General features: G+C 34.7%; 2 protein-coding genes across 2 annotated transcripts; both read right to left on the bottom strand.

Moving 5' to 3' along the window:
- Positions 57–4,249, bottom strand: LOC109714306 (putative expansin-A30). The gene is made up of 3 exons (XM_020238882.1): positions 4,038–4,249; positions 3,604–3,919; positions 57–629 (listed from the first exon to the last, which is right to left on the bottom strand). Exons 1-3 carry the CDS (start codon positions 4,180–4,182, stop codon positions 317–319), a joined length of 774 nt encoding a protein of 257 aa, XP_020094471.1. The 5' UTR covers positions 4,183–4,249; the 3' UTR covers positions 57–316.
- On the bottom strand, positions 7,030–11,605 carry LOC109714340. Its single transcript, XM_020238923.1, has 7 exons — positions 11,248–11,605; positions 11,106–11,127; positions 9,541–9,597; positions 9,371–9,452; positions 7,921–8,016; positions 7,689–7,813; positions 7,030–7,600 (listed from the first exon to the last, which is right to left on the bottom strand). Exons 1-7 carry the CDS (start codon positions 11,345–11,347, stop codon positions 7,315–7,317), a joined length of 768 nt encoding a protein of 255 aa, XP_020094512.1. The 5' UTR covers positions 11,348–11,605; the 3' UTR covers positions 7,030–7,314.

Below are 15,729 nucleotides of genomic sequence, written 5' to 3'. Positions count from 1 at the left end.
ATCTTTAAGCATGTTTTCTACTAAAGTGATCTTTTAAATAATATGATATCAATGGATTAAATTTCTTTCTCCTATCTTATCAATTTTACGTACTTTTCTTATCTATCATGTATGTTGGTGGAGATGTTAATATATATTCCTGGAACCGCTCCCGATCAGATTAACTACACAATCCAAACCCTCTTTCCCTTTTAAGGAAGGGGCAACATTAATTCCCACTAAAGAAGCAAAAAATTCGTTACGAACAGTCCCCACCGTAAGACCATCATCAACCGTCCGTCAATTTTTGTTTCCGAACTAGAGCTGCACGTACGTTTCAGTAGAAGTTGACGCTCGCATCGTACGTCAACCCAACGCTCCAGTCGGGGGGTGCGACGTGCCACGCAACGACGGTGTCGCGCGTGGCGTAGGACGTGATCTTGAAGGAGAGGGACTGGCCGGCGAGGGCCGTGAAGGCCTGGTAGGAGACGCCCCAGTTGTGGGTCATGGAGATCCACCCTGTGTTGCTCCCCTTCACCCACACACTCCCCACGTCCCCTCCCCCACCTACGTTCATCACGTACACCAGTAGCCAATACGCGTTCCCCTGGAACGTAAATCGTAGCCCCCCTCTCCTCGTGCATGGCACCCTGCGAGATGGCACATGTTATGTAATTATATATATATATATATATATATATATATATATATATATATATATATATATATATATATATATATATAATTATAATCTAGGTCCTGAATATTATTAAACGTAGTAAAGACGGCTCTTTTGCTCAATCAAGTTTTGACATTTGACAGAAAAATGTCTGTAAGGGTCAGATATATTAAGCTGCATCTAAGTTTAGTGGCCCCTATGTTGAGTGGTCCCACGTATAAGTATTTAATCCAATGGTTAAAATAATGAAAAGAATTGATCCAAAGGCTGAAAAACGTACGCAACAATTGATCTCTATTGAATAGCAGCCCCAGTCAACTATATATAATAGTATACTAGTATATATATAATATATATTATAAATATACTATATATATATAGAATAATATATTTATATCATACTATGTTGTTTGTGTGTGTGTGTGTGTGTGTGTGTGATTGATTAGTTGTAGTGTAACTTTAGACACTGGTGGATCTAAATTTTTTTTTTTATGGGATCAATATATAAGTGAGAAAAAAGATAAATTTTTTTTTTAAAAAAAAGTGAACTAATGTGGAATAAAGGAGGTTAGAATTTCTTTTATTAGAATTTAAAACTGCTAAGAAAAAAAAAAGGAACTCTTTTGTATAATAGAACTCATAGTTTTATGGGACCTCAATTTGGGGTCAACTTGGATTCCAAAGTGGATCAATTATACAAGAAGGACGAAGTAAAAAAGCCTTGGGTTAATTAATTGGGCTATTGTACCTTTATTAGTGGGGGTCAACGACCACACCGGCAAAGAAGTACATCCACTTTTCAATGAAACTATTTTATTAAATAGTTAGCTAATTTTATATATCATGTATGTACGCTAGTATATGTATATATATAAGTTAGGATTACTATACTCTTACGAATACATATAAATCTTTTTATACTTATAAATTTTTTACTGTTGGCTGAAAGAATGTATAGTTACGATGATAGTGGTCCCATAGGGTTGAATAGGTGATTGGTTAAATAATATGATCTAATGGATGAAAATAGTCAAAGTGTAGATCTAACGGCCGAAAGTATATAAATACAAAGTAGTTTATATATATTCATAAAAGTAAAATAGCCAAACTATATATATATATATATAGAGTGAGGCTACTATGCTATGGGAAGCACGGAGCCTTCCGTACGTGCTTTTAGCTCGTTTTCGATATTGCGACTTTCGAATCGTCGATCGGCTCTGTTAAACTTGATTATTTTTCGATATCATTTGCCTAGTGAACGAAGGGGCTCAAAATCAATGGCTGAAAATAAAAATCTTACAAAATGTAATAATATGACATTAAAATTTTAAATCAAAGATATTGATCTTGTTTTATATAGTATAAAAAATTTTCTATCAAAATTTCACATGATTTGGATATTTCTACACCGTTAAACTTACAAACGGCTCACCACGGCCATTGAAATTTGTTGATTTTGAGCCAATTCGATCACTAGGCAAATAATATCGAAAAATAATAAAATTTATTTTCTAGATACTCCAAATACTCAATATCAAGTTTAACGGAACCGATTGACGATTCGAAAATCGCAACATCGAAAACGAGCTGGAAGTACGGAAGGCTTCGTGCTTCCGATAGCATAGTAGCCTCACTCTATATATATATATATATATATATATATATAGAGAGAGAGAGAGAGAGAGAGAAAAAAAAGTATTATTATAGAACAAATATATTGAATTTATTCAAATTTGCTGTATATGTGGCATTAGTCAATATCGAGACACAAGCTTTGTAACTAATAATTATTATCGTCCCTTCAATATCATTAGTAGTGCGCTAAATACTATAGAGTTTGCCCTTTGTCACTCTATAGTGTGATTGGAAAGGCCTCCTACCTTGTTACTTGTTAGGTAGTCCCAATCCCACTATATATTGGTTTTTTTTTTTTTTTTTTTTTTTTTTTGTTTTTGAGAGATAGATAGCATGCTACCTGTTTCGTTTATTTCATTTAGAAATAAATTTAGCTGAAAATATGAATCAACTAGGATTCGAACTTGGATCTCGGGTATCCACCACTAAACCCTTTGCCACTTGCTTTAGGGACGGTTAGTCACTATATATTGGTGTTGGAAGGAGAACTGTAGGCATTATCCATATTTCGGTCCTTTAAGGTCGGATGTTCCATTCCTATTTATACTTAATCAAAGATAGGAGGAGCTCGTGCACGAGCTTGTTGGGCATTAGAGTAGTATATGTACTGGGGAATCTCCTCTCAAATAAAATGGAAAAAAAATTATTTAAAACTATATAGTGCGCTTAATCAAAGCAACTCAAACATAATTGCTGGAATTGGAAGAGATGATCTACATTAGTTAGTGAACTCAATTATCAATTGGCTAAATTATAAAAACTTCTCCTGTAAATACTCATATTTTTATTTTTTCTCCCTGACTTTTTTTAAAAATCTATATTTTGTATTTTTAAAAAATTTTTAGTATAAATTATTACAAGTGAATGGAATTGTAATGGAACCCTCCCTGAAGAGGAGGGCTAAATGCCTTGTAGAAATAAATTTTGCTGGAAATGTTAATCAATTAGGATTCAAACTTGGACTTTAGATACAAACTATTAAGTCCTTTGCCACTTGCGATAGGAATGGTCGGTAACAATTTGAAATGTTGAGAGAGTAAAATGTAGATTTTTGAAAAAAAGAAAAAAGAAAAAAAGAGAGTAGAAAAATGGATATTTATAAAGAGGTTTTTATTACTGATGGAGACTTTTGGCTTGTTGCTCGATTGTTCTTTCTAACAAGAGTAAATATTTATCTATAATATAACTCTTAGGTTTCTTCTGAATCATCAATTAAACACTCAAGCCTAGTTTTAATCTTATTTTGGACGCCCAAAACATTCGAAAACTGTTCTAATATTCTCTTCAATCAGGTTGCTTTTGACTACCTGCGATACATCACTGGAATGATTCCGGCTCTCCACTCTGCGATCTTCATGAAAGCCGGCTTCGACATGTCGGAATGGGCCCTCGGAGGATTGCACCACCCACCATTGTTCGAGTCCTGGGCCCAATTTGGCGGACACAAATTTGTCGCCGTTACTGCGATGATTGGCGAGCCACCGTAGCACGCTGTCGACCCGGTACACCGAATCTGGTAACAAGTCCCGCAACCGTACCCATCGTTGAGCAGTGTCGAGCTCAATGCTGCGGTATTAGTCCCGTAACCGTTACTGAACGGGTTGCCATAGCCACAGGCTCCACCTAACAAAAGAAGCCACTAAATTAACTTATTATAATTGACAGAACAGATATATTGAATAGATATAGTTCATATTCGAATAATAATCTGTGAAACTAAGAGAAAGTATTTCGAGTATACCAACTGTTGCAGAGGCGCTTTCGTCGCCGTAGAAGGTTGCATGGGCTAGAGACCATTGGCTTGCTTGGAACTTTTGCTTGGCTATGGCTATTGTCACCATTCTTAAAAAGGTGGATAAAATTAGTAACACTTTTGAGAAAGCCATAAGGTGGATGTGCTTTTTCTTGAGCCAAAATCAACTTAAGCAACTTAGCAATGTAGTGGTACTATTACTCCATGAGATATATATATATATATATTTATTTATACTGGGAGAAAGCATGTAGGATAGAGGATATACATATAAATTAATGAGTTATTACTGATAGAGTATAAAATATATACTATCCAATTTTTTATTCTGTTTGATTTGAATTAGTCAACAATATTTTGACATTAAAATTTAAGTTAATTACTTACATTAATAAATTCGTAGTAACGAGAATTGTATAAAGTATACTAATTAAGTCTGTAAAAATAAACGGTGCATTGTGGCATTCAATTTTTAAAGTCAAAATGATGTTGACTCACTCAAATCAAATAAATTAAAAAATTAGATAGTAAATTAAAATTTTAAAATATTAAATAGTTAAATCAAAATGACTAATAGTTCAGATTCCATAGGCATGAGTGTTTTGTTTTATTTTTGTTTGTAGCCGAAAATTCCTGATTCTTGACCCGGTCAAAGACCCTCCTCGAGAAGCGTGTCAGGATGGAAACGGCTTATAGTACTGACCGTCGAAGTTTGCGCCCTTCGATCGATCAAACGATTCGGCTGATGAGAGATCGGATCAGCCGGGTTCGAAACTCTACACTAAATTCGGTTCGGCTGGATGAACCGAATGTACGGGCAAAGCGAAAACTGAAGTCGGCCGAGGAGCTGAATGGCTATAGAGCAAAGGAATTAATTGGCTTGAATGAGCCAAATGCCTTTATATTCACTGATGAGAAGTATAGGGGTCGAGTGTGCCGAATGGCATGTAGACTCGGTTGATCTACTTAAAACTACTCCTACGAAGAACAGTAAATGCGGGAAAAGAAAAGTTACAGGTAAACTACTCCTAAAAAAAGCAGAAAATTGCAAGGAATTAAGGGTGGTCTTTTGTTCGTAGGGAAAAAGACCATTTTTTAGGGCGTTATTGACCTATTTATAGATCGCCCCTTGATCAGTTATTGCTCTTACACGATCGGCCACTATCTCCTAATATCCCGGACCACCTCCAGTCGATCGGAACCGCATGCAACTGCTTGCTGTTTCCGTAACTTCAATTGACGCGATGGTTTACTTTAAAACTTTTCTGGTGTTTCTGGTGCACAGCTAGATTGATACCTTTGAAGAAAATACCGACGTACCACCTATCAGCGCCTAATTGGCTCAACAATTTTGTACGGTCGCCGCGCGACGTGCTCGCATCATCGCATGTATGGATGTGTTGAAGGGGTATTAGATGTTGGGTCGTGCAAGAAACTCAGGTGCACAATTATTATTCTATTATGCATATATATATTTGGTTAAAATGTATGGTGACCCTCAACTATGGCCTATGGGACGTTTGTACATAGACGTGATTTTCTCAAATTTATTGATACTTTCACCGAATTAAACAACTTTAATAATTCTTTAGCAAATACAATTAGATCAAGTAATGATCAATAACTAATGAATTCATTAAATTTGATAAAATTTTTAATGTGATTAAGTATAAAAAATTAAATAGAAAAATAAGAGCTAAGAGGGTCACAATTAAGAAAATTAATGTTGAGGGGCCATTTAAAAATTTTGTTATGCGTTTTATACATATATTTTCTTAGATGTTATTTTATTTATGTATTTCTCTTGGTAAGGAAGTACACTCTCGAGGATAATATTTGACATTTCCTTGCCAGCGTTGGTAGAATCATGTCGGCAAATATTAAATTTTTTGCAGGCTAATTAATCATTGTTTATTGGACAATTTATATATAGTTAATTGATTCATACTCCATGGATGGGTGTCTTCAACGTTGTTTATTAAGAGAAAGAGCATCTTTGAGTTTGTTTCCTTATGAAAATTATCAAATTTCATTTTGTGATTTGCATAATCCATCTATGATAATTTAGAGTTTGTTTGGCTGAATGTAATTGTAACTATACTGCAGTTATAAGTACAAACAAAATGCAAATGCGATGTTTGATTTGGTGCATTTGAATCCATCGGTCGCAGTCGATATTACACAAAAAAGATTTCAACTACAGTAGTCGGAATTATATTCAAATTGGTTCATTCTAACTGCAGCAGCTGAAAAGAGTAATTTTAAACTAAAAATATGATTACCTTCCTAATCATTTTTAATATAAATATAGAGTCCGGCTACTATGCTATTAATAGCACGAAGCACTTGGTGCTACCAAGTTTTCCGCCGTTAGATCTACCATTTTGATCATTTTCACCCGTGATCATACTACTCAACCAACCACCCACTACCCGTTTGATCATTTTCATCCGTTAAATATTTTTACTGCAAATAGTCTTTAACTACACTATAAAATATAGTTATATCCAACCAAGCAGGCCGCCTAAAATGTAGCAGGGTGGGACTCAACCCAACCAACCATCCAAGAAAAATTCTATGATGTTGTAAGAGGTGCGGCAAGCAACTGAGTAGTAGTGCTGCAATTCACGGTAATCTCAGGCAATGCCTATATTTTTTCCATTTAAATTTGAGTGTGAAAACTGCAAATTCAGCTTGTTTTCGCAATAGCCACATTGAATTCCAACCTTTCCCATCAACAGCTTATCCCAGGTTTATTAAGATTACAAAAAGTTGGCTCTGTGAGTTCCTTACTTTCCCTTGACATAATCAGAAAGAAAAGGTAAACCAAGATACAGGAAAAGTATGTGTTCTCTGCCAGTTCTTTCATTCATGACCTCACAATTTTGATCCCAAATAAGAAAGTCATCTTTCTTCATTTTCTTCACGAGATAAGGTTAGCCAAGAAAAATTCCACATTCAAATGCAAACCACGAAACAATTTCAATGAAACAAAAATGAGAAATACAAAAAGACGACAACAAACTTTCGAGTACAAAAAAGGTGCCTGAGACTCAAAATTCACCAAGTTTATGTATGTAAACGTAAGATCATGAACTACTAGCCAACCATCGCAATCCGCAATAATCTAGAAAGTAGACTTCACTCATAAGAGTAATTTAATGGGAAAGAAAACAGAGTTCATTTCTACAAGGCATATATGTTCACAAGAATTTTGCAGTTTCCAGCGAAGCCGCATCTCAAACTTTTAATAGACAGACATCCCCTACTTGGGATAGTAACCAGGAGGGGGATAGGAACCAGGAGGCGGATAGGCACCAGGCTGGGGATATCCGGGCGGAGGATAGCCTTGAACCTGGGCCTGCGGCGGGGGTGGATATCCGTAGGGTTGTCCGTACGCCGGCTGAGGCGGATAACCAACTGGCGGCGGGATGGGCTGGTCGATACGTGACATCTGCTGTACTGGAGGGACTGCCATAGGCTGCGGCCCGAATTTTCCATCTCTCTTATCCATTTCGACCTTATGTTGTGTTTGCATACATGCACAGACCCTGCATAACAGATAAAACTATGTAAGTAATGCATTAAAGCTCCGAGGAAGAAAATAAGGAGAAAGAATACGGAGAAGAGAAGTCTTACGTCCAGTAGACGAAGTCGGACATGCAAGAAAGAATCTGGGAGGCTTCGGAAAGCTCCTGGCTTCCAACAATTGCTGCGACTAGGGAGAAAATGCAAGCAACTTGTTGGAGGCAGAACATGAATCCCTGCAGTATAATGTGTATACATTTCAAAGTTAACGAGGAAGGAGATTGATAGCGTTCAGAAGTAAAAGCTAAGTAATGGAGATGAGTCAAGATCAAAAGAGCAGTACAATGATGCAGTTGTCACATTGAGTTGTCTGGATATTGAACTCGTCTTGCAGCAAGAAGCGGGTTGAGGCAACCGAATTACCAAAGCAGCAAATAACCTGTACAAAGAGAAATTAAAGAGCGAGTTCAACAGCAGTCCAGCTAATATCATAATACAGCTAGCTGTTACAAGCATGTTATATGATTGGAAAAAAAAAAAGAAAAGATAATAACTCATTCATCTACTTTGCTTAATCATACGGTGCCAAGGAGCTGCTTGCTTCATTAAGCTTCTAGAGCAATAACCATTAATCGAATAGAGGTCATAATGTCAGCAGAATAATATTAGGCTTCGCGGCTTCATCAAATCACATCAAATATAAGAAATATCACAAAAGTTATCAGAATTACTTCGCAAATAGAGCTTTAACCCAACCTCATACAAGTGCTAATTTGCTAAATCCACAAAATGCAACAACACCTAAACCTCATTCATGAGCAAAGCCACGCAGTTTTAATGCAACCTCATACAATGTACAAGAGCAAAGTCTAGCTCTAGTTAAAGACCTTAATGTATGGAATTTTTAATCAACTTGCCCACACCAGAATCCAAGCAGGATTATCATTGGGTAGCATAACATTCTTTCGATATTACAACTGACTTAGTGATCATGTTAGAGCCATATAGTTCTTTACATGCCTTATCTCAGATCGTAAGCAGTTGAAGGAGAGTAAATATTGTAGATGAATTCAGATATTGGAAGTAGTGTTGCCTTCCAAAGAGAATAAAAAGCATTGCCAATTTTATCATTACGCATGAATGTAAAGGCAAAATAGTTACAAACAGTACATTCTGAATACTTTATATGGCTAAAAGGCAAGAAAGTCCAAAACGTTAATATGTTCAACAAAATAACAGAGACAGTAATGTTTAACTAGGAAAGTTTAACGACTATTATAATTCACACTAAATGTTAGCGTGAAAGTTATAGTTTGAGCAGCTGAAAGCTGTTGAGTTACTAGTTGCAACTACATGATCACTTTTGAGCACTTCTGTTATTAAATGGCAAAGTTTCAAGAAGAGAGAGTGTTTTCAGTTGACCATCTAGAAAAACTAATGGCAACCATGGGGAAAGTGAATAAAATAAAAACTACACAGGCAATGGATGACTATTGTAATCTATACAGAAGAAGACCGAAAAAAGTGGATTTTAGATACAGATTCCTTTTTCAAACTTCTGTACAGACTGCTATCAATAGCCCGGTACTGGTACTTCTTATTCTTAGGTTAACGAACCTCCAGATACATAGGCCATTTGTCCTGATTCAGAAAATAAGGGAAATGCCTATTGCCTAGAAAAAATATTCACAACAACCATATTTCGAAACAGGAGGCGTGAAGGGCATGACATCTTTCAACTACAGAACTATGATTTAAGTAACAACTAGAAGGAAAATAAGAAGATGATGTACCTCAGTGGCAAGGCAAAACTCTGGGCATTTGCTTTCTCCACACCTTCCACTACATGGGAGATAGCCAGCACAGCATACATACCTAAAGCAGGGGAAAAAAAAAAGTAACGAATGAAAGAGATACTAGGATGAATTACGATCACGGAAAGTGGGACTGAAGCAATTGTTACCTTGACATGTCATTGTAGAGGGCTCGCTTGCGAAGCATGTAGGATACACATGGACCACTACAAACAAATAAGTCCGTAACAGAAATTTCTGATAGACTAAAGTTAGCGAAGGCTAGAAACAGAGATTGGAATAAATACTACACAAATTGCTTAAATAAGAATTAGAAATCTTGCAACAGGTATATAAGTAAATGTACTCACACACACAACAAAATTACATGGACAAGCAAGTTCAAATAAATAAAATACATTGAAAATGTACATCAGCACCAAGAATGTCAATTCCATCTAGGGGCAGCCAATATGCTTTCTAAGCACCATTCTTGCACTCTAAAACTTGAACCTTTATGACCAATTAGTTAGTCGCAAGCCACAAAAGGCCAAATCTTTACCAATTCAACATCTTATAGCAATACTTATATAGTACTTATCCTCCCATCCCACCACTTATTAGAAACGAGGAGATGCATCACCTATCTAAAGTGTCACCTATATCTTTCCAAAAATATACACGATTATTTAACTACCTAGTTTCTAAATTAGTATCTGCACCACCTTTTATCCATATCAACACCGAAGCTGGAAACTAGACAGGACTGTAGGAAGAAAAATATTATAGACAACTAGTGCTAGCAACTTGAAGAAATAGAACGTTTACAATATGGCCACAATACTTAAGCCTAAATCGTAAATACCAATATATTGGTCCTTAAATACCCAAACGCTTTCCTAACACTTTCTAGTATGGTATTCTTTGGGTCATGACAAGCTACCACCAGCATCTAGCCGTTATCCTTCTCGCAAAAATAAGAAACAAGAAAATCATCTTTTCCCCATTCAATGTTTGACTACTTGGCCTTTAAACGTTCATTGTGAAAGCTGGACAGAGCTTATGCTGGGAATCATCACAACATCATGTCGATGGCACACTCAGAATCTGAAACAACTTCGCTGTGAAGAATATCACTCCTTGGCCTTTAAACGTTCAATGTTTGCCTACTTGGCCTTTAAACGTTCAATGTTTGCCTACTTGGCCTTTATTCGACAGCATTACTAAGAAGGTTGAAAGAGGCTAGATTATTCTGCGAGAATATAACTTTGCAAATATGATCCTAGATCAATCGTCAGATACGGTGTTAACTCCTCAACAAGTATATACATCTCATAACCAATGAACAGTTTCATGCCCTCCTATAAATTTACGGGAAATACTATGTTATATTCAATGTCTCGATCTTTATTAACTATTAACCTCACAACTCAGTAGATCTGCCATTGGATCTTCTATTGCATGATTGCATCATCAAATTAGTGTGATAACCTATTTCAACTACTCCACTAATTTATTTCAGAGAGAGGAAAAAGCGACTAAACTACTACATGTAATAGAGACATATCATCCAATTGTTGTCACCAAATCACAAAGAAAGGAATTTATAAAGAGGAAAACATAGCATTTGCGTATGAAAAGAGATAAAAGAAAACGAGAGATCGCAACATTGTAACAATATCACCCATCAAATCGACAAACGGACAAAACAGGGCATTCAGATCGAAGCACTCACCACCAGAGCGCCAAACAGCAAACTGCAAAGAAGAACCGGACACTTTCGATCAAAGATCAACAAAAACAACATCCAAAAAATGCCGAGAAAATAGGGAAAAAATGGGAAAAATGAGAGATCGAGGGAGGGAACGATGGCTCACAGGGGAAATCGGCCTGGATCGTGCTCATGAGATCCGTGTGCCACAGATTCCTGTAGCTCTGCCGCAGCTGCATCTTGTCCAAGCTCTCCTGCAACGCCATGGGTGAGGATGGATCCCTCGATCCGCACGAGACGAGGCGATCGATCGAAGATGAGGAGGGGGGTTGGAGACGAAGAGGGCGATCGATCGATCTCTTGGCAATTAAAAAATAAAAATAAAAAAAGGGGGGGGAGGTTCAGATACGGGCGATGGTGGGGACTCGCGAATGAGAGAGGAGAGAAGAGGAGACGACCGGTCAACGGAGACTTCGTAAAGAGAAGTTTATCTCATTTCGACGTTTCCAAGAACAAGCCGCGGCAAGAAACAGGGCCAAGCATACCGTGCTGATATTTTACTTTTTTTTGCATTTATTTATTTAAAAGGTTTAATTTCATACATACTACTATAAATATAATAAATTATAAAATTATAAATATATTTCTACAAAATTTAATTTTTATATATTGTTTCTGTAAAAGTTACAATATTTTTAAATATATTCCTACTCCGTTATAAAAATATAATTAATCGTAAGTTAAATACTTAACTATGGTTAATTTTTGATATTTTTATTTCTTCTATATTATACTGTTATGATTTCTGTATGGATATATTTATAATGATAAAATTAAAAATATAAATGATTCTCTAACGATAACGAATCAGAGAAAGATATTTGAAAATATTAGAACTTTTATCTAAATAATAATATATAAAAGTTAAATAATTCACTATGTTTCGGAAAAGATGGGAGTGATACAAAAGGGAATAGCAAGTGGCTAAAAGATTGAATTTTAAAGCACCTGTTCGAATAAATTATTTAATAAATAACATAGGTTATATGTTAGTAAATTCTATTTTATTGTGAATGAGGAGTTTGAATTCACTCTTTTCAGGCCTTAACGCTAGTAATTTAATTGAGCAGTGTAACTCACCTGTGATATAATTTATTTTAAGATAAACTTTAATTTGCCTCTCCTGAGGTATAGTGTATTTTAAACTTATCATTTCGTGGGTCCAAAATTATACTTAATATAATTTATCACATTTCAGTTTGCCACTTTGTAGTTCAAAAAATTATATTTAACTATTATATGATTTTATTTTTATTGTTATTATACAAATCTATTATTAAACAGGATTCCATAGTGTGCTTATAAAAAAAATTTACTTTATTACTCTATTTTACAATATATTTTTTTATTGAAACAACAATAAAATTACAATATAATTAAATGCAACTTTTTCAATCACACAATAGCAAAATAAATATATGCCATATAACAAGGGCCCAAAGTAAAGTTTACCCATTGTTTTAAAAGATGCATCTTGAGCGAGAATAAAATATTACTTCCAAAATACGTGATCATATATTTTATATACTAAATGCTATATAGATTACATTCAATAAAATAAATATACTAAATAAAGTATTCATGTATGGATTTGGATGCGTGCCTTTGTTTCTTAACCCTCTTTCAAAGGTTGTGCACTGACAATTAAATGACACAAAACTACTGTTTATATCATACACAAAGTGGGGTATACAGCTAACATGAAGTTTTTTTTTTTTTAAAAAAAAGCACTTAAATACATGTATTTGCAATGGCAAAGGTGAAAAGTATCTTTAATTTCAAGGGTAAAAACATGTGTTTTTGTATAACAAATGTATAAATAAATTTATTGTGAATGGCGATTTTTGCCATTGAAGGGCAAATACCCTCTTGATGTACATGTACTTCGAAGTTCTAAATAACCTTTAATTTGGTAGTTGGGTTTCAGAAACTATAAGCTAAGTAATTTTTAGAGTTGTATTATTAACTGGACAGCTAATATTGGAACAACATTGAATAATATCTTCTAATTTGATTATAAACAGTTAAAAGTAGCAATTTAATTACGTGATATAATGATATGTTTATTCGGGCCCTATTTAATTGGGCCTTGATTTGGACACTTGGGTTGTTGTTCATCGAGCTCGTCGATAAAAGGCCGTAAATTTTGAAATGGATTGTGGGCTTTGGGTTGCTTATTACAGGTTACCTTTTGTAAAATTGCATTCAAACTACAATTTGTATTAATGTGTATAAATCTGTATTAAACTACTGTTTTTGGTAATTAAATGAAGTGACTTATTAATGAAATGTGCATTTCCTGCAACTTGGAAATAGTTAGAGAGGCTTTCGTAATTAAAATAAAAAAAAAAACTATGAAATTTGACAGAATTATTAGTTAATTTAACGGTACATTCATTTCAATTTATTCAAATAATCTCGGTTCAAGTTCGACACTAGTGATCTCTAAACTCTTATTAGGGTGCGTTTGGTTCGAGTTATCCTAACAGAATTATAGGCAATCCTGCCAGAATTACTGTGTTTGGTTCATCCGCTATGTAATCTGGTCGTTAATGTAGCATTACAAATCGAGCAAGATTACACAGTAAATATTAATGAGAGGGGGGTTGTATATCTTACATTACTGAAAACCGGTAATACTACATATTATGTAAAATAATAATTTTTCCCCTCTAACTCCCGAAACCCCTTCAATATATAATTTTCAAAAAATTAATTTTAAATTTTAAATTTAAATTTTTATACTTCAAATTTAAATTTTAAATTTGAATTTAAATTTTAGATTTTAAATTTTAAATTTTAAATTTTAAATTTTAAATTTTAATTTTAGAATTTAAAATTTAAAATCTAAAATTTTAATTTTTAAATTTGAAATTTAAAATTTAAAATTTTAAAAATTTTAAACTTGAAGTTTAAAATTTTAGATTTTAAATTTCAAANATTTTAAATTTATAAATTTCATATTTATATTTTAAATTAAAATATTAAATTTATATTTTTGTTCAAATTTTAATTTTAAATTTTAAATTTTAAATTTTTAAAAAATAAATTATTTAAAATAAAATTTAGTAAAAAAATATTATTTGTAAATAGTAAAAAAAAAGTTTACAAAATATGGTTAAGGGCAATTTTGGAATAGACTATATTTTATTGTCTAGATTATTGAATTTTATAGATAGAACCAAGCATATTAATGTTATAACCACTGCAATCCAGCATTATATTACTGTATTAAACCAAACGCGCTAATGCAATATAAATAGTATTCTCTTTTAGAAATTCAAGATACCTAGATATATCGAAATACTCTGTAATATTATATAACTTGAACTAAACGCGCCCTTAAGATAATTATGGTTTAGTTCTTATCTATACCTTCTATTAGGAGGTGGTTTATTATATGTGCCTAGTGCATCTGTATATCTAAATACCATAAATTAATTCACTCTTTTCTTAGTTTATAGTTCAACGCTATAACCCTTTCGATTATAATATTTTTTCTATTTGAAAATTGGGCTAATGAATTTAAAATATGAGATTGATGAAAATCAATTATAATGTATGAAGCTAAATATGAAACTAGCGCAAACAATTATTTAAACTCTATAGTAAGAGCTAAAATGAAACCAAAAGGTATTGTTGTATCAATTGACACAATCTGGCACGACTGGTGCATGCCAAGTATGCTAATAAGTCTGTGCCAATTGTAGTAATCCTGGAATTCAGCAGTTGAGACTTGTCGAAAGCTCTGGAAAGTGTCGGGACAAGTTCGAATCCTGTTGGTGCGAAATAGACGCAAACTGGACTCAGCGGGACGCGAGAGTAGGAAGTTAGCATTGCAATCTACAAATTTCAGATTTTCAGCAATTGGTATCGGTACCACACAGGGGCATACCGGTATCCAGTGTATTTTTCTACGCAGACTGCTCTCGGGTTGGCCATCCTGCTGCGTGATACCGGTACAACATTGATATTGTACCGGTACACCAGGGTAGGTAAGGGGCTTTTTGATTTTTTCTTGCCTCGTTTGTGTCACCCTTATCCCTATTACTCTATATAGGATAGAGAGGTTGAGGAGGAGGTTTTGCTGTGCACTCTCTCTCTTCCTCTTGTGCTCGGCCATACGCAAGGAGGAGCTCGGGTCGAGTCGGATTGTCGCCGACGTCGTGCCGCGGTGCCGTTCGAGCTTGCGTTCGTCGTGGTAGCGCCGTGGGGAGGCCGGGCGAGCGTGCGGTTTTGCTTTTTTCGACTTCTCGCCGTTGTTGGACGTGTTATCGAGGTGGGTTAAAGTGATGCTTACCGGATTCTACGGGTTTCCTCCTAATTCTATATATGTCGACGGCATATGTTTTAGCTTTGTTTGGTATATTGTTTAGCTTGATTCTTGGGATTGCATGTTTTTGAACTTGAATTGGAGCGTAGAAAATTAGTTAAAATATGCATGTTGGACTTGGATTTGACTTAAGAGAAAACTGACGTTTCTACACTGTCATTTGAGCAAACTATCAGATTTAGTTTTAGGAACCGTAGTTTGTTTGTATCACCGCAGTTTGTAGGCGGTGGATATCCAGAATAGTGTAGAATATAT

This window comes from Ananas comosus, linkage group 8 (genome assembly GCF_001540865.1).
Source record: "Ananas comosus cultivar F153 linkage group 8, ASM154086v1, whole genome shotgun sequence".
NCBI classification, from domain to species: domain Eukaryota; kingdom Viridiplantae; phylum Streptophyta; class Magnoliopsida; order Poales; family Bromeliaceae; genus Ananas; species Ananas comosus.
This window is presented reverse-complemented; position numbering and strand designations above follow the sequence as displayed.